This window comes from Crocuta crocuta, unplaced genomic scaffold, assembly GCF_008692635.1.
Source record: "Crocuta crocuta isolate KB4526 unplaced genomic scaffold, BGI_CrCroc_1.0 scaffold78, whole genome shotgun sequence".
Classification (NCBI taxonomy): domain Eukaryota; kingdom Metazoa; phylum Chordata; class Mammalia; order Carnivora; family Hyaenidae; genus Crocuta; species Crocuta crocuta.
In genome coordinates this window covers 902,028-926,777 of record NW_027532617.1, presented here as the reverse complement: position 1 = coordinate 926,777, position 24,750 = coordinate 902,028, and the positions used below count along the sequence as shown (strand labels likewise).

General features: G+C 38.1%; 1 protein-coding gene across 6 annotated transcripts in view; it reads left to right on the top strand.

The window, feature by feature from the left end:
* DEUP1 (deuterosome assembly protein 1) overlaps window positions 1-24,750 on the top strand; it is an 85,704-nt gene that overhangs the window by 12,300 nt on the left and 48,654 nt on the right. For 4 of the 6 annotated variants that reach the window (XM_077780632.1, XM_077780631.1, XM_077780633.1 and 1 more), the window contains exons 3-7: window positions 8,578-8,749; window positions 10,081-10,176; window positions 17,495-17,629; window positions 21,469-21,582; window positions 23,605-23,847. In XM_077780632.1, coding sequence (XP_077636758.1) covers window positions 8,578-8,749; window positions 10,081-10,176; window positions 17,495-17,629; window positions 21,469-21,582; window positions 23,605-23,847 — 760 coding nt within the window. Of the gene's footprint in view, window positions 1-120; window positions 217-8,577; window positions 8,750-10,080; window positions 10,177-17,494; window positions 17,630-21,468; window positions 21,583-23,604; window positions 23,848-24,750 lie in introns of all 6 variants that reach the window. The other 2 variants (XM_077780634.1, XM_077780635.1) reach the window with 2 other exon arrangements.

Genomic DNA, 24,750 nt, shown 5'->3' with positions numbered 1-24,750 from the left:
CCCCGAATTATTTCATCCAAGGAGCAAATGTGTGTGTATACACTGGTAACTGACAGTCATTGGTTGAAGATTGCTCCTGTGAGGGCTTCAGTTTCCTGTTATTTCTGGCCTGTCACACAGGTAGCAAAGAGAAGACTCTCCAGTGGCAAGAGAAGGCACTCAGGCAACGAAATGCGGGTTCTGTCCCCTGGTAATCAGGCCGAGTGCCCCCAGGTGGTAAGTGTGAGGGGTGCCTAGAACACCAACAGCAACTACTGTGGCTCTCCTTTAAATAGCCTCGTGGCAACTTCCACTTACATTTCACAGACCAGATTTTGTTATGTGGCCATGCCTAGCTCCAGGGGAGACTGGCAAATGTAGCTGAGTTTTCATCTGGACACATTTCCACTCTGAGTAACATTGGAGGTCTGTTATGGAAGACAGGAAGGGTGGACATTGGGTAGGCAACTAGCCATGGAGGAGATAAGAATACAATCAGACAAATAACAAGACTCAGAGCAGGACTATATTACTGGATATGGTGAGAAGTAGTCAGAATTGAGGGTACATACTGTGAAGCGGCAGTGCCAATAGAACTGTTGTTCCGGGGTTTGAGAGAAACACAAATCTCCGCTCCAGAGGGTTTTTATCCTGCGCAGTGGCTTCAGTTAGAGCAAGTGGACTGGAGTGAGAGCAGGTCTGTGGTGCAGGGGGTCGAGTGCTCTAATTTGAACATATGAGGTTTGGGATTCCCACGGAGGTTCTGTGGGCTGCTGAGTGGCAGTTGGATATAGAAGTCTACAGCTCAGAATCAGGCTTTAGGTAGAGATCTGGAAGTTATGTCAGAACAAGCCGGCATTAGAAGGCTCATTTCCCACATTCAGGAAACCATATTTTTCCTGTTTTCCTAACATTGGAAAACCAGATTTTATCAATATATGCCCAATTCTTTGCTGTTGGGACGCAGTGAAATAGCTGGCTCTAATTCTATATAGCAAAAGGGTTAAATGACTATCCTCATGGGTACTAACACTGCAGCCTTTCACCAGATAGACCTTTTAGCAAGAGGGAATTTTAATTGTCCTCGAGATTGGCTTATAGAATCCAAACTAATGCATATGTAGTTTATTATTCATTGTACTATGGTTATGTGTATTAATATGAAATAATACTTCAGGTATATAAGTTTATGAGGATAGTGAAGTTACTTGTGCTTCTAGAGACTTATAAAAATCACCCTGAAGAAAGGGGGTTGGTGCTTGCTAATATGTCACTTTTTACATCATTCCATCTGTGAGCCAAGATGTTACTAAGAAAATGAATAGTCATTATAGAAAAAGTTTCACGAAAAAATTTGTCTGTAATATAGGTGTTTAAAAGATCCTCCATTCTTTTTAGAACATAAAAGTATGTTTTAGATTTGATATGCCTAGAATTCTGATGAAACATTGATAGGGAGTCAGAAGCCATCACATTGCATTTTATTTCTATAAATGTCTTTCTTTGATGATTATGATGAAGGCCTTTAAAAGTACTTCTAATCATGCTTTTTAGGAATAACAGGATTTATACCTCCTCTACATACCAACATTAAGCTTATTACAGATGAGGGAGAAGAATGGACTGAATATGAGCCACCATCTCAAATATGCAGTAAAAAATAAGCATTGTAACACTAAGTCAGCACACACTAATGATGACAGTAAATAGCGTTTTTTGGACAACAAGGAAAGTACTTGAGAAGAGCTCTTTTTAGCTATAATTTGGTAACTAATTTTGAACAAGGGGAACCGTTAAGTTCTGATCTAGGACTCACAAAGTAGAAGTCTTTCACTTTACAGTTTTAGGAGGAACAGTTGACTAACGAGCAGGCAGACATCACAGACACGTCTGTGGAAGTGGGTTCTGGGACTTCTGGGGATTCTCCCATTTGGCCCTTCTTACGTTTCTAGTGTGGTACGGTACTTGAGGTGTGGAGTAAGAATGGGGTCTGTGAGCCACCCAGAAAGGTTAAAGTATACTGGGATAGCCAGATATATAGCGATAGACCCAAGTCAAATAATATGTGACTGCATTTTTGGATGTGTATCATGAAAATATTTTAGAAAAGTGAAGACCCAATATGATTGCTCCTCAACTTTTTGAAAACCGTTTTCTTAGACTATTCCATAGTCTCCTCTTTCTCTTCTGTCTGTGCTTTCTTTCCTCATTTCCTTCCCTTCCTCCATGATGATTCCCATATTTGTTTTTTAAACCCGCTTTTCTCTCTCTTGAGCTAAAGATCCATTTCTATTCTGCTATCTATGTCCCACAATGAACTCAGTTTTTTTTATAAACTTGTTTATCCATTTCTGTTTTCCAGTTTGATGATGGGTAGATAAACCTTACATCCCAGTTTGCCCAGAGCAATCACTGCTTTATACCTATCGTCCTGGCATGATTATCATTAGTGCCCCCTTTCACTTTCAGAATTGTCCTAGTTTGGATAATCGATCATACGGTCACCATGTAGCAGGATTCTCACACAGTGTCATGACACCGAGGCTTTTCTTTCCAGGAAGCAACTTTATTCTTGCCGGCACTGCTCAGTTGGGTTCTAACCCAAAGAACTGAGCCCCAAACACCATGTGACAGAGTCCTTTATATATGTTTTATTTCTTTGTCTCCCATATATGGTAACACACAAACATGCAGTCTGATTAAGTGGTCTTATGTTTCAAGATCATGAGGGATGTTGTCATGTATGTGTATATCCAGGTCGCCTTGAGGTTTTTTTCCTTTCCTTAGGGACGGGACCCTACCACAACCATAGCCATCTGATGAAGGTCTGCCCTTATAAGAAGCAGTATGTAAACCTATATATGAAAGGACTTTGGGGTAATATACATGTCCATGGAGACTGGGTGGATTGTACCTGATGGGCATCCATGGACATTTATGTTACTCCAGCTCTTTTTACTTGGAATGAGACTCCACATTCCATTCCCCTGTCCCTTCCAACACACTGGCCACTACTACCTCAATTTATATCATCACCTTTCTATTTTGCTCTCTTCATCTTTAAATTTGATATCCTGGTATTTTGACTCTAGTCTCCTTAGACTGGTACATCACCCTGCAAGTCTCAGTGTGCCCCTTCCTTCTGGCTTAAGACATCGATCCTCTGGGTTCCTAGGTGGCCCAGTTGGTTAAGTGTCTGACTTTAGCTCAGGTCATAATCTCACAAGTCATAGGTTCGAGCCCGGCATCGAGCTCTTCACTCTCAGCTCAGAGCCCACTTCAGATCCTCTGTCTCCCTCTCTCTGCCCCTCCCCTACTTTCTGCTTCTCTCTTTCTCTCTCTCTCTAAAATAAACATTAAAAAAAGAAAAAAGACTTCTGTCCTGACCCCAGAATCCTTTTCTTGTGAATTGCTACCAAGGATAAACCCAATAGTGAGGGTCAGGGTTTGTGTGTCTCAAGGTATCAGATACAATCCATCTAGTCTCCAAAGCTGAAAGACTTGGAAGACATTTTTCTTTTTTAGCGCCTCATTTAACTTTTCTAAAATAGGAATAATAAGTCCTACTTTATGGGACATTGTGAGGATCCAGGAGAGCAAGAACAGGAAAGTAATTAGCATAGTGTCAGTCAGCATTTGACTAAAGGAAGAAATGAAAATATAAATAATGTTAGTGCTCAGCTCTGTAAAGAAGGCTAAACTAAGCCTTTTGTATTTTATTTTAAAGTTCTCTAGATTTAGGAGCAAATATTGATGCTGAGACAGCTCAACAGCTCCTAATTATCTCTGAAAAACTGAAGAAGGGAAGACATCCTAGATGATGAGACAATTGAATTTCAAAAGGGAATATTAAATTTGACAGAAAGCTGAGTTTAGTATAAGCCTGAGTTTGACTAAATCTTTGGTAATACTCTGGAAGGAGTTGTGGGTGGTCTGAGAGCATCCAGAAGAACCAATGGCCACCAGGACTCAGCAGGGACATGCCCTGACCACTGCAGGCAAGATCAGCCTTGGCTCACAGGGCTCATATGCTGGTGCGTCAACGAGCATATTGACAGAATTTGGACTTTGCCATGATATTTTACAGGGCTTTTCATGACATTTTTATGGGTGGGTGGGGGGAAATAATTGTAAGGTTAATTAAATGGATTAGAAACTGATTATAAGAAAAATAATCATCGGATCCCTGTCACCCTGAAGAGCTTTGAAGCTGCCATAGAGCTCTGTCCTCCATCTTGTCTTTCATGACATTTTACAGTCACTTGTATGGGGAAAAAAAACATTTATATGTAAAACAAATAATGCTTCTCAAATCCACAGCTGACATAAAACAAGGAGGTATAGTGAATATATTTTCTGTCAGAAACAGGATCCCAAAATATAAGTTTCTGTGGTAACCCATCCCAAATCTGCATTCAGTAGCCCCTCCTTTCTAGTCCCAAAAGAGCTGCATGTATTCGTCAGTCTCTTGTTGTGCCTGCCTTGCAAGTGTCTCTGTGCAGGCAGCAGGTCTCGTGTCTCTGTCTTCCCAGTTCCTCATCCAGTGGGCAGCAGTCGCTGAATGAATGCTTGCTTCATTAAAGAACCAGGGTTAGGGATGCCTGGGGAGCTCAGTGAGTTGACTGACTCTTGATTTCAGCTCAGGTCATGATCCCAGGGTCATGGGATTGAGCCCCATGTCAGGTTCTGCATGGATCATGGAGTCTGTTTAAGATTTTCTCTTTCTCCCTCAGCCCTTCTCCTCTGCTCGCATGCACGTGCTCTGTCTCTCTCTCAATTAAAAAAAAATAAAGGACCAGTGATAGCAACCCACATTGAGAAGCTAAAACTCACACACTGAAATTTAATAAGGAAACATATAAACCCCTTTCCTTGGAACACCCACCCCCCCAAGGACAAAACAAGTGCGAGATAGTGGTATTATTTGTAGCATGTGTGAAAAAGATGTTTGGACCAAAAAAAAAAAAAAAAACCCCAAAAACAAAAAACAAAAAAAACAAACAACCTCACCATGAAATGGTATAATATCATGGCTTTGCCCTTCCCCCTCTCAGATTCAAAGCTAGAGTGATCTTCATCTGCTTGACTAAAAGTATATATAGCACCGAAAACAAAGGATGTGAGAGTCCCTCTCTAAACTGATTAGATGGTACCTAGGGTATTACATTAATCTTCTGAATGGTACATTTCAAGGGGGAAGTCAACACAGGAACTTGTTCAGTGGAGGGTCTTACCATTCACTTTTTCATACATTCAACAAATGTATGTTAAGCGTCTTGTATTCTCTAGGTAGTACACTAGGTAGTGAGTGGTGGAGAAAAAAGAAATCTCTAGGAGCGATTGAAGGAAATAAAGATACTTGTGGAAATAAAGACTACCCAAGTGAGAACAACTGAAGCCTATTTATTGAAAAGTTGCTATAGCAAGGAAGTCAGCAACCAGCACTTGAGTCCGGCAGAGACTCGATGGCAAGGTGGGAAAGCTTCACAATGAACAAAAGAGAAGGCTTCACGTATGGTCTCCTTATATGCAGGTGGTTGGCACAGGGAAACTGGAGGCAGGATTAGTAGAAGCGGGGCATCCTGTGTGATCGGTTTGGAGAGCGTGTTTGGTTTTCACCAGTTGGTCCCGAGTTGGAAGTAGGGGGAAAAATTAAGGCAGCTGTCAGTCATTGACCAAGTCCTGACAATTCTAGGACTGCTCCTGTAGAGGTTGTGGGTGAGAGCCTGTTATCGTAGGTTCTGGCCATTCTCTGAATGTTCAGTATCTACTATCGAATGCTGAGAAAACTTGGAAGAACCCGGAGGTACACCGGGAGCTGTATTTGACATATTGATAATTATATTCAAGTACAGTTAGCCTACTATGTTGAAAAGGCATTTGTTCTGTATGGTTCTGGTGGCTCAAGTTAGAAGTGGATGTAAAAGCTCTTTGATATAAGAAAGAACTTTAAAGAACTCATTGCTATCTAGATGCAATCTCAGACAGTGGTGACCTGGTCAAGGAAAAATTCAGATCGAGGCTGGATGACCTCTTGGCAGTGATATTGCAAAACAGATCACAAACCCTAGCTTGCACCAGAATCGCTTCATATCTGTGTCAGCGATGCAGAATCTCGGGCTCAGTTGTAAACCTCCTGAATCTGACCAGCGGGGCATCATAGAAGATGCTCTTAAGACTGTGAAAAGTTTGCAAACACTGGATGGGTAGTTGGACAAGATGACTTGTAAAACTCCCTTCACCTTGAGTCTACTATCCTAATTTGTACAGCATAGTCATAATCAAGAAAGAAACCTTTCACTCATTTATTTAACAATATCGATGAGCAGCTTACATTACTTTCTTTCAGCCACTCTGCTTCAGCCTACATTTCAATTCCATCAGCGTGGTGCAGCCCTACCTGTCAAGGAGATAGTGAAGAGAAGAGTTCACTTGTTCATTTTTCAAAACTTTATTGAGTATCTGCTATGCACTGGAGCACTGTGCTAAGCTCCAGGAAGATGGTGATGAGAAGGACTGATACAGCCCTTTTGCTTTCAGAGCTCACAATAGCAGGAAAAAACAGATTGTATTTATGATAAAAGGTGATACATGTTGTTATGAAAATAAAACAGTGTGAAAAGTTTTCATTCTGTTGTTTTTCCCCACATCATAACTCCAATTAAAATCCCATCAACTTTCTTATAGAGGAATCAGTACTTCCTTTTCCTCAGTTTGGTGTTAGGTTTTAAGTAAAAGTGGGAGAGCCTTTGGGCCTTAGTCCAGGAATTCTAGAAGACTTTAGAATGGCACTTTGTGCTTAAAAGCTCTCTGATGTCAAAACTGGTGAATTTGCTGTTGAATAGATCAATCAAAGTGGTATCCCGTGTTCAGGTTGACTGGGCATTTTAGAAAAGTGATTCAGGAAACTCTTACTTCTTTGGCTTCTAATACCTGTTTCTAACCCTATTGCAATGGAACTAATTTATGCTATATGTTTCAAGCAAGTTCTTATTCAAAGCACATGTGAGGCGCCTGGGTGGCTCAGTCGGTTAAGTGTCTGACTTTGGCTCAGGTCATGGTCTCACGGTTTGTGAGTTTGAGCCCCACATTGGGCTCTGTGCTGACAGCTCAGAGCCTGGAACCTGCCTCAAATTCTGTGTCTCTCCTCCCTCTGCCCTTTCCCCACTCATACTCTGTCTCTCTCTGTCTCTGAAAAACATTACAAATTTTTTTAAAAAGCATCATGCATTTTGCTGTGTGGTGCACAGCAAGGAGCTTACAATGGGAAGCAGTTGCCTAGGATCTAAATCTGACTATTCTACTAATTGATGTGTGACCTTGACCTCTCCAAGCCTGAGGTTTTTCAAAGTGCTAAATGACCTCTAAAATTCTGATTTGCTGAAACTAAGTGGAGAAAAATGCTTTCCTCCAGCCCACACAAATATATTAGAGGCCTCATCACCACCATTGAATGGATGCTGAAATAACTTGCTTTCTAATCTGGACATTTGTGTGTTCCTTAGGCTAAAATCTGAGGCTCCAGCAGTCTACCTGCATGTCTAGTCTGAATGACTGGACTTATACCAGATCCCTGTGGGATGTTTCAGCTTCTTTGAAGGAGAACCCTGCCCTAGAAGCACAGTTGGCATCTCCATAAATCTAGCTCTTACCAATGATTTTGTTTCAATATAGACCCTCTATGAAATACAAATCAAAACCNAAACTGAGGACTGATGGGTGTGGGGGGGGGAGGGGGGAGATGGGCATGGAGGAGAGCACTTGTGGGGATGAGCACTGGGTGTTATATGGAAACCAACTTGACAATAAACTATTTGTAAAAATAAATAAATAAATAAAGACCCTCTAAGACCCAAGATATTGCCCCCCATCTGACTAATAGTATCCCCATTATCTAAAGACATATTACTCTGCCCACACCTGCCTGATCAGATTCCTTCCAAAGGGATACCAGCTAGATCATGCCAGGTTCCCCTCCTAGAGGAGTATCACTGTAGCCCAGTTAGTATCCTTGAATCTGGTCCTACTTTGCCTGGGGTTGCCCTTCTATCTCAGATAGGTATGCTTGAAGTCCCAGTTTGTCTGCCATCACATTTACTCAAGTTAATGATAGACAGAGGTACGTGTATATTTACACGTAGAGCATTGAGCCATTTTTCATAATTAGGATTTGCCATAGAATCAACCCACTCTAAAAATGTTATTTTATTTAATTTTATTCTTTTAGCTAACTTTCTCATTGTGATCTTGTTTCTGGCATAATCCACATGATGTGTTTTCATTTTAGGACTCCCTTGTCTAAGTCAAAACTTTTGGCTCTGGGAGACCCATGCACTACCACCTACGCTAAGAACTTTAGCATTATGTTATGACAGCAACTATACTTTAGAAAATGTCATTTTAAAAAATGTGTATTCACTGAAATTAGCTCTTAGTTTTAATATAAAATTTATCCCCCAGCTTTCAGACTTCTTCCTGTTTAAATAATTGAACAATTTGAGGAAATAATTGATCAAGCTGTTCAGAGCAATGGAATAATTTTTCCTGTCCTCACATTTCACTCTTTTAAAATGTGTTTTGCTTTTCAACAATTGCCAGAGCTTCTCCTTGTGAGGCCGAACTTCAGGAATTAATGGAACAAATTGACATCATGGTAAGCAACAAAAAGTTGGACTGGGAAAGGAAGATGCGGGCTTTGGAGACACGATTAGATCTTCGGGATCAAGAGTTGGCAAATGCACAAACTTGTTTGGATCAGAAAGGTCAAGAGGTACTGAGTATATGTGTAAATAAAATGTCCATTCCTCAGACTGTTATAAATAATATTTATTCCATCAGAATATATTTTTCATTATGTATTCTTTTTATCAGGCATCAGCAGTGGCATTTATTATTGTTTAAAACTCTATCATAGCGTGCTAAATGTGTTCTATCAAGTAAGTGACAATCAGATCCTAAACCCATCAAAACTTGCTGATGCGAACAAATATAAAATGTCAGTGCCATCTAGAAAAGTAAACAGACATTCAAAATATATGTGAAATAAATATGGTTTGCGAGCAACGAGTGCTTTTGTAGGTGTAGAAACAAAGCAGTTGTCCAAAAACCGCGTCTTTGGATGTGGCAGAGTTCAAGAGCCTTTTCTAATCTACTAGAAGAATATTTCCTGAGAGAAGTGAATTGGCAAAACATGATTGTAGGACAAGGGAGAAAAGTTTTTGGTGAAGGGGGTGTATGTGTATATCCGGGCACCCTCATAAGAGGGGCGCCGGCAGCCCCTGTAAGGCTGCTTACAGTCATGGTGGTGGTTGTAGAGTGTCTAAATGCTCTCGGGCTTCCAACGGAGTTCACGAAAACCATAGGCTTTAGTGTGGACTATTGTGTCTGTGAATTTTTCTTTTGGGTGAGACATAAGAGAAGGTGTTTACATTAATCATATACTAAAACATCATCAGTCAACTTGTTCATCAGTCATTTCTCTACCTTTATTTGCCTCCCGATAGAACTTAGGTTTTAACATAGTTAACTGAGTTCTCATGCGGCACAGTTAACTTAGTTATTGGCATCTGGTTTCCTCCATAGTAGAGGCAGGTCATCACAGGCGCCTCACCTGCTTTTTAAGCAGACAAGTGCTGTAAGCCAAACCCCTAAGAACTGCTCTTAGATATTATTCCTTTCTTTCCTATGAAAATGTAACTGTTGCTCCATGGTCCTGCCCGAGCAGAGCTCCCACTGAAGGCAGTGGGACCAAAACTAAAAGCTAAAGTGTACCTGTTAAAGTTCTGCCTGAGTAATGATGACATAGCCCCCTGAAAAGATAATGCAAAGTGCATTCTAAACCTTAATTTAAAATGTGATGATGATAAGGATCTTTTGTCAGACATCCATAGTGTACTGTCCTAATGTGTGCCCAAAGGAATAGTGCTAGCACTGTTTGGTTTTGTGACTTTATTAATAGCTAGTTTAAGAACTGCAGTACAAATATTTACTCTTTTTTTTGGTGCAGCTGTTTTATTTACATTGTACTCCTCTTTTGCACAGTTTCTGATGTTGTCTGGCAAAATTTAGAAAAATCAAAATTAAATGTTATTCTTGATGCAGGTGGGGTTACTTAGACAGAAGGTGGACAGTCTGGAAAAATGTAATTTAGCAATGACTCAGAATTACGAAGGACAACTACAAACCCTAAAAGCTCAAGTAAGGAAAACTATTGAATTTAATTTCATATAGTAATTTAACACATTTTGATATATGTTTTAACATATAAAATTGTATGAAAGTTACTTTTTTATAATTTGTAATAATTTTATATAAATGGATTATTTTTAATATAAGTATAGTTCTTTTATTTTAACTACAGGTTATATGTTTGACCCTGTCTTTCATTGTTTTATTAGATTGCCATTTTTGTTAGACTGTCAGCTCTTCATCCCTTTAACTGTTAGCATGGTGCAAGACTGATGCCTCTCTACTATATGATAATAATTAGCTATGTGAACAAAAAATAAATTTGCTATTATGATATAGATGATTGAAAGGACAAAACTGGTCTTTATAACTTGCTAGTGGTGGAACTGTTGCATAAATGGCAGGTCTTCTGCATTGGGGTGTTAATTTCTTTCATATGTATCCCTGTATCACCTCACTGTGAAGGCAAGCAAAAAGCCTTCTCTCCCTTACCACAGATAACACACAGGGCAGTAATCACCTGTGCACCTCAGATCTAGTAGATACCTGCTTAACTAAGTAAATTAATCAGTGGGAAATACTGTTTCATTATGAAATTTTTGGAGTGCAAAGATTTTATAAGTGAAAATGTAATAAAATGAGCCTAAAGTAGTTAATTATTTCTTAAATACCTTCTCAGGGAGGCCATCAGCCATTAAGAATATGAAAAATATGATGCCACTTAATAAGTACAGTATAATCTTAGAAGACTATTAAGTCTAGACATTTTGCCTGCAATTTACGTAGCGGCCACTAGATGGTAGCTTGAATTATGAAACCAAATGGTTTTCCCTAGCTAAGACTCTAAGCATTTAACATTTAAGTCAATCAACCTTCTTTTTCCATAAAGATAAAGCTTTAAAATACCAACATATATATTGAATCACTATAGTTCAATATAAACAGAGAGGCCACAATCTAAAATAAGTTTGAAAAAATACAGAAATTGAGATACAAGTGAAGATATCTCTAAATTATATTTAATTGGTTCAGTCACTGCTTCCCAAATTTTAATACATACGTTTTTTTCACGTCTGTTGTTAAAAAGTTTTGAACCTTGTTTACAGGTGCTGAGCAGTCATTCAACATACGAATCCTTGCTATTTGATGCTTTGCAGTTCTATTTTATGACTTGGCTGCTGGCTAACCAACAAATATCCCTATGGTGATTTCACAAAAATCTGTGGATTGCTAATATAAGAGTTTAGGAAATGCTGTTTACCTCTTCTTTGCTCCTGGACATTCACAGTGCATATTCAACAAATCCATTTAGCCTTTTTAATCCATCATTTTTCAAAACATATTTGACCATGGAACTCTTTATTTTTCAAGCTAAAACTGACTTTACTGTAGTACAGTCTTACAGTGTAAACACTGTAAACAGGTGTCTCCTAGAATACACTTTGGAAACACTACATTGTTGTTGAGAGAGCAGCCATCTGCTTCCACTGCAGTTTAATGCTTCTCTTTTCTTCTCATGTTAAAAGATAGTTAAGAGCACTAGGGAAGGAGAGCAAAAGAGAAGGAAAAAGGGGAGAAGGTAAAAGAGAGAGAAAGGAAAGTGCTATGTACTTGAATTGTTTTGCATAATGGCTAGTAATATGTCATTTTTCTAACCAGAAAATGGTATCTTGTGGCCAACATGATTTGGTTGCTGCTAGCTCACTCTACTGATTTCTTCTTTGATATTCCTGGTTTCTTTTCGATTTCATTTTACTAAAATAGTTTAAAGATACACTTTACCACACTCTTCCCTGAATAACTCAATTCCATCAAAACTTTCTCATAGAAATTGCTTCCTTTTTAAAAAGAGGTTATTTTCTTTTCCTTCTAACCTTAATGAAACTATGATTAAATTGTGGATATATTTGAGATTTTCACTTCTGGAAACATGGAGTAGATTCATTTAGACCCTGCCAAATAAAACTAGAAAGCCTGGACATCATTTATAAAATCACATAAGAAGATTCTGAGAAGTGGAGAAAAGAGGCATGCCAACTAGAACATCAGTACCCAAAAAGCAACATGGTGGTGAGTTCCCTGGGATTGCTTTTTGCCCCTCATATCCCAGTCTGGGTAACAGAGACGCTAACAACCCAGACACTACAAGGGACACAAACAAATAAAAAGAATCCCAAGGAATGTCTGCTCTCTGCATCCAAAAGACCAGGGAAAGGCAGCCTACGAAGATTACACACTTTTAGATAATAACTGCTCTACTCCAGCCCAACACTACAGAAAAAAACTTCAGCTCCGAACCCATCCCACTAGCACGGACTGAGTAGATAGCCTTGGATTTTACCCTCATCAACCTTTCAGGAGGTTTCCCCAGCTCCCCAGCCTGACTGGCGGTAGAGAAGACTTGAGTGGTGAGCCAGCACTTTTGTCACCACTAGGTGTTAAAAGCCCTCCCCAACCCACGGTATCAGTGGGGGCCATACGGAGAGTCTGGACTAGTATGCTCATTTGATGGTGGTGAGGCACTCCCCACGCCCCACCCCAGTGGTATCAAGGAAAGCCTAATTAGGAGTCAGGATGTTCACTGACTCTCAGTGGTAATGAGACCACTCACCCTCACTACAGTTTCACTGAAGGCCATGTAAGAAGCAGTAACAAGGCATCTATGCCTCTCCAGTCAGGGTGGTATCAGCAAAGACTCCCACTCCTCCTCAGCAGTGATAAGGAATGTCTCAGGTTACCAGCTAAGGCCATGACCTGGACTCCCACTGCCCCTGGCAGTGATGTGGCGGTGTCCCACTTTCCCTGCTTGAATGCTGTCAGAAAAGGATGGCTGAACTACAATCCCTAGAGAAAATCTAGTGTCTCATAACACAGTACCCAAAATGTCCAAATTTCAATAAAAAAAAATCACTCATCACACCTAGAACCAGAAAGATCTCAACTTGAATGAGAAAAGACAACTGAGAGAAGCCAACACTGAGTTAATACAGATGTTAGAATTACCTGACAAAGATTTTTAAAAAATCTTTGTCAGATAAAGTTTCTCAGAGACCAATTACAAACATACTTGAAAGTTTTAGCAAAGAAAAACTGTAAATAACAACCAGTTAGAAGTTCTATCTCTGAAAAATACAATAACTAAACTAAAAAAAAAATCAATGGATGGGCTCAAAAGTAAAATGGAGAGGATGAAGGAAATAGTCAGTGAACTTGAAGATAGCAGAATAGAAATTACCTGAACTGAACAACAGAGAGAAAATAGGCTAAAAGAAAATGAAACTAAGGGACATGTACTGTAACAAAAGATTGGAAATTTGTGTCATCAGAGTCCCAGGAGAGGAGGGCAGAACTGAAAAAGTATTCAAAGAAGTAATGGCCAAAAACTTGGCAAAAGATGTAAACCTACAGATTCAAGAATCTGGATGAAATTCAAACAGGATGAACACAAAGAAATCTACACCAAGACACACCATACACAAAGTTCTAAAAACTAAAAAACAAAGAAAAAGATCTCAGAAGCATCAAGAGAGAAATAACACCTTTCCTACAGGGAAAAATCAAGTCAGGTAACAGACTTCTCATTAGAAACCATGGAGGCTGGAGGAAGTGGAATATTTTTCAGTTAATGAAAGAACATAAATGTCAACCTAAAATTCTATACCAGGAGAAAATATCCTTAGGAATGAAGGGAAAATCAAGTCCTTCTTGAATGAAAGATAACTATGAGAATTTGAAACAGTAAGCCTACCTTCAAAGAATGGCTAAAGAAAGTTCATTTAGCAGAAAGGAAATGATGACAAAAGAATCTGGAGACATTAGGAAGAAAAAAAAACCATGGAAAGAGTTAAGAAATGGATAAACATACTGCTTTCCTTCCCTTGAGTTTTCTAAATTGTTTTAAAGCTAAAGCAAAAATTATAGCGGTGTCCAGTGTCTAGTGTGGTTCTTAATGTATGTTGAGGAAACACTTAAGACAATAATGTTATAAACGAGTCAGGGCAAAGGGACGTAAAGCAAAGTAAGACTTCTGCATTTCACTTGGGCTGGTAAAATGTTGACACGAGCAGACTGTAGTGAGTTGTGTACATATAGTATAATACTTAGAGCAACAACTGAGAAAGCTATTCAAACAGATACATTCAAAAACACTATAGATAATCCAAAATGGAATTCTAAATAATGCTCTAATGACCCTGAAGACAAAAAAACTAAAAGGGTAAAACCAAAAACTGGAAAACAGAAGGAAAAAAACCCAACAACAACAAAAAAGTAAGGCTTCAGCTCTGATATATCATTATTACATTAAATGGAAATTGCCTAAATACATCAATTAAAAGAAGGAAATTGACAGATTAAATTCAGAAAGTATGACCCAAATCTATGTTGTGTTCCAGAAACTCACTTCAGATATAGCTGTATAGATCAGTTGAAAGTAAAAAGGTAGGGAAAAATACCATGCAAATATTAATCAAAGGAAAGCAGAAGTAGTGCCAAGATAATTCAGCAGAGAAAGAAGAGTCTTTTCAACAAACAGTAAAGGGACAACTGAATCCCCACATGTAAAAGAATTAAGTTAGACCTAAACCATAGACAAAAATTAACTCAAAACAGATCAAAGACTTAAATGTGAAAACTAAATCCATAAAACCTCAGGAAAAAAAACAAGGTAGTAGATTTTCATGACTTTGGACAGGCAATAATTTCTTAGATTTGGCACCAAAAGCACAAGAAAAGTTAGATGAATTAGACTTCACCAAAATTAAAAAACCTTGTCCTTCAAAGGATGCCACCAAGAAAGTGAAAGGACAATTCACAAAGTGAGAGAAAATATTTACAAATCATATATCTGATAAAGGACTAGTATCCAGAATTAAAAAATAACTCATACTAGTCAATAATAAAAAGTAAATGACCTAACTTTAAAATGGGCAATAATATGAATAGACATCTTCCCAAAGAAGGTATACAGGTGTCCAATAATCACATGAAAGAATGCTTAACCTTATGAGTCATTAAGGAAATGCACATCAAATCATGAGATACCCATTCACACTGACAAGAATGGCTATAATAAAAAAGATGGACAATAACAAGTGTCGGCAAGAATATGGGGAAATTAGAACCCCATACATTGCCAGTAGTAATGGGAAATGGCACAGTCACTTTGGAAAACAGTTTGACAGTGCCTTAAAAAGTTAAACCAAGAGTTTCCATATGACCCAACAATTCCACTCCTAGTTATATACCCAAGAGTAACAAATGTATACATATATATCCACACAAAAACATGTACACAAATGTTCATAGCAGAATTATATGTAATATACAAAAAGTAGAAAGAACCCACATGTCCTTCAATAGAGGAATGGATAAATGAAATGTGGCATATCCATGCAATGGAATACTATTCGGCCATAAAAATAAAATTGAGTTTTGATCCATGCTACAACATAGAACCTTGAAAGCATTATGCTAAGGAAAAGAAGCCAGGCACAAAAGACCACATAACATGTGATTCCATTAATATGCAATGATCAGAATAGGCATACCTAAAGAGACAGCAATCAGATTAGTAGTTTCCAGGGACTGGAAAAAAAAAGGAAGTAATTGTGACTATGTGAATATCAGATAAAGTAGACACAATTGTTCCTAGCTTTATTTGTGATAGCCCAAAACTGGAAACATCCAAAATGTCTCAATATGTGAATGGTCAAGCAAACATTGGCTCTCCCTGTAGCACAGAGTAACACTGAGCAGTAAACAGGAATGGACTACTGATACGCGCGTGTATCTCCAGGCCATTATGCTGACTGAAAAAAAGCCAGTCTCAAAATTCAGATACTGTTTGATTCTGTTTTATAACATTCTCAAATGACAAAATTGTAGAGACGGAAACAAATTAGTGGTTGCCAGGGATTAGGGATGGGACGACGAGCATCACTACAAAAGGCAGGAAGGTCTTTGTGCCGATGGAGTGGCTCTGTGTCTTGATCAAGGTTGTGGTCGCACAAATCTACATGTGTGATGAGACGGCATAAAACTATACACGTGTATTGTACCAATGTCAGCTTCCTGGGTGTACTCCTGTACTGCACTTGAACAAGATGTTGTTATTGGAAAACACTGGGGCAGGAGGACCTCTCTTTAATATCTTTGCAACTTCCTGTGAATCTTTAATTGTTTCAAAATTTAAAATGAAGCCAAGGGGCGCCTGGGTGGCCTAGTCGGTTAAGCGTCCGACTTTCGCTTAGGTCATGATCTCGCAGTTCGTGGGTTTGAGCCCCGCGTCAGGCTCTGTGCTGACTGCCAGCTCAGAGCCTTGGAGCCTGTTTCAGAGTCTGTGACTCCCTCTCTCTCTGACCCTCCCCTGCTCACGCTGTCTCTCTCTCTCTCTCCTAGAAATAAATAAAACATTAAAAAATAAAAATTAAAAAAAATAAAATGAAGCCAAAAAACTCTTAAAAACAGTTATATAGACATTTCTTCACAGATGTTGTTGGACCATGCTGCTTTTAATTTATTGTTTGAAGGTATAACAAGAAACAGACAAAATAGTCCAGAGTCTAAGTTTTTCTTTCTTATTGGTAAGAAAAAGATGATATCAATTTGATACTTAAATTTATTCAAACAGCACAACCCTACTTATTAGGGTTGACACAAGTTTGAATAAATTTGTGCTCTTTGTTTCTTTTAAATTAAGTATTCAATTTTCTTGACTAAAATAGACACCGGTTATACTTGGGGTTACTGAAATTAAAATTGTCAACACAAGATGGCACTAAGTAAAAGAAAAAACTTGGTTTTTGAAACTTGTGAGCTTTCCTACACAAATTAAAACAGAACTAAATAAAACATTTATGAAGTGAATCATTTAACTGTGCAGTTCGTCAGGTGCCAGATATACATGAAAACTGAATTGTGCTCAGCTTCAATAATCAGTTTTAATAACTGGTTCTGTCTTCAGTAATCAGAACATTGAAACATTACCACGTTTTCTATTTTTTTTTTAATGTTTTATTTATTTCTGAAAGAGAGACAGCATGAGCAGGGGAGGGTCAGAGAGAGAGGGAGACACAGAATCAGAAGCAGGCTCCAGGCTCTGAGCTAGCTGTCAGCACAGAGCCCGATGCAAGGCTCGAACCCAGGAACCATGAGATCATGACCTGGCCGAAATCGGAGGCTTAACCTACTGAGCCACCCAGGTGCCCCTACCACGTTTTCTAAACATGACTTAAATTTTCAAAGAAGTACCCAAGAAAAAACTCCCGTGAAATCAAGTCAGAAGCACCAGAAATAGTAAAATGTGAGCATTCTCTATTATATACAGTTTTCCAAACTGACAAATAGCTTTGAGAAACTGAGACTGCACCAGATGAAACAAAGTAAAGTTCGGCGAAAGGAATTGCTGCACCCAAAAGAAGAAATACCCTTTGAACTGAGCAGTTTGAACCAGAAGTTAGAGGTGAGCTAAATGTGTTTTCTTAGTTTCCTCCTGCATCATAAAGATTGATTGCTGTTGTCGTGGGCTGTTTGTCTCTGCTGTACACAATGGTATGTACAGGTGCGGTAACAAACCCCATTCCAGATCAACTTCTCATTGAATATATTTTCTTAGCGCACCTTCCCTTTAGGCACTTAGCGAATTAAAACATCACTTTGATTTATGCATCTTTCATACAGATCAGCATTTTTGGAGAGCCAAAAAAAAAAGTTCAAAGAAACTGCAGATGTTGAGTGAAATTGAAGGACATCCCTGGGGTCAGTTAAATTGAATATCTAATAAATCTCTTACTGGCTATTTAACTATTAGGCACTTAAACCCCAATGAAGCCTCGTACTGGTTTTCAGAACAGGGTCGAAGTTTCAGGGGTTTTTTCTTTAAAGAGGTAGTGCCACTCCAAGATAACCACCACGTACCACCCAGAACGTCGACACTCTCTGTTCCTAAAATGGTTTGCTGTGTCATGAATGCACTTATTTTTATCCCCTTAACTTCCCAACCTTGGAAAAAACAAACCAGCTATTTTTCTTCCTTGTGCTTTTGAGCGTTTCTGCTAGAGGTCATGTAACAGATAGGCTCTACTATAAATTCCTTTCTCTAACCTTAGCGGAGTTCTGAGTGTTGCTCCGTTATTGTTTGTTAAGTGGCCTCAAGTTGACCCTTATCATGTTAACCCACTCCGTTTCTTCTTTTATTCTTTTACTTATTTAGGGTGCTAGCCCTAAATCCCAGTACCACCACCCCATCCCCAGTCAACGATCTCTCTTTCTTCCACCTCACTGGAAGATAATAGTTGGTACCCCCCAGTCACCCAGGTGGATACCTAAGAATCTTTGATCTGTTCCTTTCTCATACTCCCCAAATTCCAGCCCAGGTTTGCCCCTTTCCCTGTTCTAATGCTTCTTATCTCTTTCCTCTTGTCTATTGTCATTGTTCTGTTTCATTTTCATCATTTTATTCTGCAATTAACAATCCTTCTCAAATTTTCCCTTCAAAATATCTTTAAAAGAAAACAAATCTAAAATCACAGCCCTAAAAACCAGCCTATTGTGAGAACTTTGCTGAAAGGCTTGCGTTTTAGCTTTAAATTCCTATAAATTTTACATTCTGCTGAATAATGTACAGGGTTTTTTTAAAATACAAAATTACAATATGTAAAATTGACTCTACAGGAAAATGTACCATGTGTAACTACCTGCTGGTCACGGTGCTGTGATCAGACTGGCTTGGAAAGATCCTGGTTTCATGGAAGATGCCTAAAGACGTGCCCTGTAATACATAAGCTTTCCCTGAGAATGCAGAGATTGAGTCACTGGTTAGCCTTCTGGTTGACTTCTTAGGGGATTTTATGGGAGAATCACATTCATATAAACTGTTCAGACCAAACAGACCAAAAAAAAAAAAAAAAGGCCTGAAATTAATACGAAGTACTTTGTGTGAACACTTTTACATTTAGGGAACTCCATTTTTGTATAAAATATATTTCATGAATTTATAGATGAAATTAGTAGCAAAATAATGACCTATGTTTGTATTTCTATAAAATGTTTTAAGCACACTCTGTAGGTAGTTTAATCTGTATAATTATGGAAGCACTTCATGTACCTGGTTTTACTTGGAGCCATATGAAAAATTAATATGTAAGAGATGGGCTGTTGGTCCAGTTTTAGTCTATAACTAAGCATGTTTGTCTTTTGGGACAAATATTTATTCACTGGTCTAGTAAGAGAAAGAGCATGTCGTTGTGGAAGAATATAACAGTTTATAATTTGAAACACTTCTTAACTTCTTGACTGATTGATTCCCAAAGCCATATCCTTTCCTTGTGTTAAATTGTGAACAGTCACGTTCCGTGAATATACTACTTAAACAAAAAGTTGAAGCACTGAGCATGTTGTATCAAGCTAGTTCTGCCATGTCTTCCTCAGGTTAGCTCAGCTGGCACTGCCATTTATTTGCCCTGTGACCTTTACACAGGTTGTTAGCCTCACAGAGATTTCATTTTTTTTTCACCAATAAATGGGGTTAAAAATACCTTATAGGTGACATTGTGGTTATGGAAGAAACACACACACACACACATTTAAATGCACACTGAAACATTTAGGGGTGAAAATACATGAGGTCTGGAAGTTGGCCTAAAGTACTCAACAAAAAAGTGTGGAGAGAGGCAGAATAAACTTGGTTAAGTTGATGATAGTCAAACTGGGTGAAGGGTACATGGGAGGTTTTTTTCATCTCTACTTTTATACAAGTATGAAAATTTTCATACCAAAAGTTAAACCCATCTTACAGGTAAAGGTTTGTAGAGTCCCTGACATATACCAGTCACTAAAGAAATGTTAGTTCCATCTTCCACTATTTAGTAAAGGATTAAAAACATGTATATAATAATGTAGCTTCCCCTAGGAACTCTAATTTTAATGACCCTGACTCTCTCAACCTTGAAGACCCAGAAAAGCTTTTCCAGCATGGAGAACTTACTCTGGAGGTTTGGGCCAGTCTATAGACCTCTGGAACCCAGTAGGTCACCTCCAGTCTCTACAGAAATCTTCATAGAGCTCTCTAGGTCTCTGTGTGGTCCCAGAACTGCCGGGTATATTGTGCTGGCCTGCTAATCTTGAAACCAACACATCTGGAAGATCAAGAAAGCCAGGACTGTTATGAGCACATGCTGATGTGTCTATGACACATATTTCTAGCTTGTTTGGCCTCATTCTTGAGCTCATTTCTACTTGTTGTAGAACTCATAAAGAACTGAGATTAATGCTCCTGCCTCCTCTTAAAGCATGCTGGGAAATACTTATTTTCAAGATTGAGATTGTTGAGTGGGTAATGCTAAATATTAGTATATCTGAAAGGTAGGAACAGTGTAAGTAAACCTCGCCCACATTTTGACTTCTGACCCAAAGGCTCCTTTCTAAATTAAAAGTAAACAGGAATTTAAAAAATTTTTTAAATCTTTTTTAAATTTTTAAATATTTAAAATTTTAAAATATTATTTTGTACTAGAGACTAGTTTTATAATTTGTCACTATTACTGAAGACCCTGTTTTCATGTACCTAATTTTAAATTATTGAATGTGAGGATCAAAGTCAGTAACTTTAAAAAAAATTTTTTTAATATTTTTATTTATTTCTGAGAGAGAGAGAGAGAGGCAGCGTGAGCAGGGGAGGGTCAGAGAGAGAGAGGGAGACACAGAATCAGAAGCAGGCTCCAGGCTCTGAGCTAGCTGTCAGCACAGAGCCCAACTTGGGGCTCAAACCCACGAACCGTGAGATCATGACCTGAGCCGAAGTCAGATGCTTAACCGACTGAGCCACCCAGGCACCCCCAAAGTCAATAACTTTAAATGACCTGTTTCCATTTATATTAATAAATGTAGTCTGTTTATCATCAGGTATGATCATATACTTAAAAGGGGGCACTGCCTAAATGAGGCCTAAAACAGATGGTCTGTTCCCAGGAATGAGTTGATCTTGGCTTTATCTTGGACAACAGCTTTGAAAGCCACAAGGGGACAAAGTCACTAAATCAATCCAAGCCCCACCCCATAAAAACAAACAAACAAACAAACAAAACCTAGGATACAGGTTTGGTGACAGAAATTAGAAGCTATGTCTAGTAATAAATCCAAGATGAATGATTTAATACCCTTTTTGTTTGGTTTCCTAATGGGGAGAAAGAATGGATATGGTTTTTTAGAATGAAAATGTACAAATGAAAGAAGCCTTACTCGTTGTGCTTTTAAATGAATAATTCTCTTCAACTTATGTTTGTGCCTCCACTTTTTAAAAAGGAATTTAGAGCAAAGTCAAGAGAATGGGACAAGCAAGAGATACTGTATCAGACTCATCTGGTTTCTTTAGATGCTCAACAAAAATTATTATCTGAGAAGTGTAATCAATTTCAGGTACATTATCTAATACTATCCTCTAACTTAGAAAAAAATTAGATGTTAACAATTACTGTCTTTATAATGTTATTACAGAGAGAAATGCCAACCAGAGGAAAATAACCAGAACAGGTCTAACACTGGGTAAAATCACAAGTTCATGAAAATTTGTAATGGTGAATTTAGTCCTCATGTCTCAGAGGATGGTACTTAAATTTTAAAAGTATCCCTTGTTAATGTCATTAAGTAACATTTTTTTTTGCGTGTCTATGGGCAAATCACTTAGAAAGTCTGAGATTGCTTGGTCTCTGACCTCAAGAACCTACAGCTTAGAGGTAGAGAGAACATATTTACATATTTACAGATGAACGTTACAGAGAACGTACATATATACAGATAATTTAAGGCAAGTGAATGGGAAATCCTTTTAGAGTTCAGAGGAGTAAGGGAAAAATTGGAGCTGAGATAGTGAGCAAATACCCTTCAGCAGGGGCAGGACTGGACCTTGACCTTGAAGAATAGATATACAGTATTTTGAGAGTATGTTTTGGGTGGTGGAAATAACATGAGCAAAATCACTGAAGCAAGAGAGCGAAAGGCAAATTCTGGGTATAGAAAATGAGCCAACTGGCTGGGAGTCTGTATGGAAGGTGGGGAAGGGTAGGAGATGGTAAGGCTGGTGAGTTGGATGAGTTATAATGAGCCTTAAAGTCTTGTCTGAGGAATTTGGAATTTTTATTAAAGCCAGTTGGAAACTATGGTTTTTGTTTGACTTTTGTTTTGTTTCTTATTTTTCATTCTTTAAGTTACTTGAATTATATAAGTTTGTTATGTTCTCCGAATTTACCAATACAAAATAATCTAATGCAAAATTAATAGCTTCTACTCCATTCTTATCCATTTAATACAAACACTTAATAGGTGTTTTTCTTTCCATACTTTTTGTTTTGTTGGTACAAACATGTAAAATATGCATTTGGGAGAAGTTGTGTATTTTTCCTTTTTAAAATTTTGTTTTACTTAATAATAATTATCTTTCCTCATGGATACTCTTTGAAGTCAATTACTTAGTTCTGCATAATATTTGATAGTATATGGTTTATATTATCATATATATATATCATGGTATATAGTAGACATACCATAATTCTTTCAATCATTTCCTTACTGATGAACATTCAGGTTGTTTCTAGTTTTTTTGCTCTTATATACTGTAAAAATATCCTTCGATAGATATCTTTAAATGATAGTACTTTTACTTTGTTAGGTTAAAAATCCTAGACATTATTCTTGAGCCAAAGGGTATTATGTCCATTCAGATTTTTAAATTAGCACTAGCATATAACCTCCCAAAAGAGTACAGTAATGTACAATTCATGAGCAGTCTATGGGAGTACCCATACCTTCACCAACATGGAATGAATGTTATCAGTCTTTTGATTTTTACCATCTTGGACTGATAGTAATATTGGCCTGATTTCTTTTGCATTTCTCTGACTACTTATAAGGTTAAGCATCTCTTCATATCCTTTTAAGCCTTTTTCATTTCCTTTTCTGCATATTGCCTATTTATGAACTTTGCCAATTTTCCTTTTGCGTTCTCTTTTTCATATTGATGTGTAGATGTTTTTGTACCTTAAGAGTTATTAACCCGTTACATGTGTTGAAAGCTTTTTCCTACAATCCAACTGCTTTTGTTTAATTTTGTTTATTTTTCATCATACAGACACTTTCTACTATTGTGTAATCGCATCCACAATTTTCCTCTTCAAAATATTCTCTCTTGCTTAATAAGACTTCCCTACCCCAAGCCCCCTCCCTACTCTACATCTTGACTCTGAGGTTATACAAATATATTTTCTCTTTATGTCATCCAAAATTGAGGCTTTAGAAAAAAACACAAGGCTGAATTACAAAGAGCAAAGCTTCATTATAGGCTTATTTAAAGATTTTTCCTGTTTTCTATCATTCTTGAATTTTATTCATGTAAGCTTAAATATGATATTCTCCATTTAATTGAGACAGTCTCCATTTTCTCAGAAACAGGCACAAAGTTACCAAACTCAACTAAATGGTAAAAAACAGTGCATAGAAGACAGCAGCTCAGACGTTCCTCAGTCGATATGTGAACTGGATCACGGCTGTGAAGCCAGTGAAAAAGATGAGTTCATTATTGAAAAATTAAAATCAGCTGTGAGTGAAATAGCATTAAGCAGGAATAAGTTACAGGATGAAAATCAGAAGCTTTTACAAGAACTGAAAACGTACCAAAGACAGTGCCAGGTAATTATTTATTTCTCAACTGATATTGCCCATGAGCTGTATAAGTGATGAGTCACCAGGTATATGGATTAGAAAGCTAATTTTCTATTATATGTGTAACTTCATATTTCCTCTGCCTAAGTAATTCTCACTTGTTGAGTAAATTCAGTAATCCCTTAAATACTCTACCCCACCTAAGTGAACTTTGGTTCTGCCGCAGTATAATAATAATGCATTACCAGGACGGTATAACAGCGCTCACTTACAGACCTCTACGCCTAACACCCAGGGCCCTTTAGTAACAGGCCACCCTGTGTCCCCACTACTCTCTCTGACCCTGTGCCCCTTTGACTTGCAGGAATCTTTCGTTGGAGACCCAGGAAATCAGTAAGGGTTCAACAATCTAATTATTCTAGTAAGAAGCATGGAGGCCCTCCCTGTGATCGATCACTGTTCACTTTACCATAATCATTTACCAAAAAGCAGCCTGGAGTTGTTTTGTTTTGTTTTGTTTCTTAGGTAACCTCCACACTGGCAGATGCAATTGCTGATTTTTCCAAGAATTAATTTTCTTCTTAACCCAACAGTCTTGCCTGCCTTTTCTTTCCTTCCTTCCTTCCTTTCATTCTCGCACTCATACTCACTCTTCTGCATCACTAAGGTTATACAGCATTTATAAATTGGTCAATACTAATTTCTTTACTAAATATATATTTCTTATTCATGGATATCCCAGTTGCTTGACACATTTTATCCCCCATCTACAAGCATTCAGCCTTTTTATACCAGTTCTTCCATCTCATCTGGCCCATTCCTAGCCCCACTTTGTTCCTTTATCATGCTAAAATATACTTTAGAGGTCACTGTCTGAGCACACTTCCACTGCTCTAAGATATTCCTCTGATCTGCCACTTAAACTTCTAG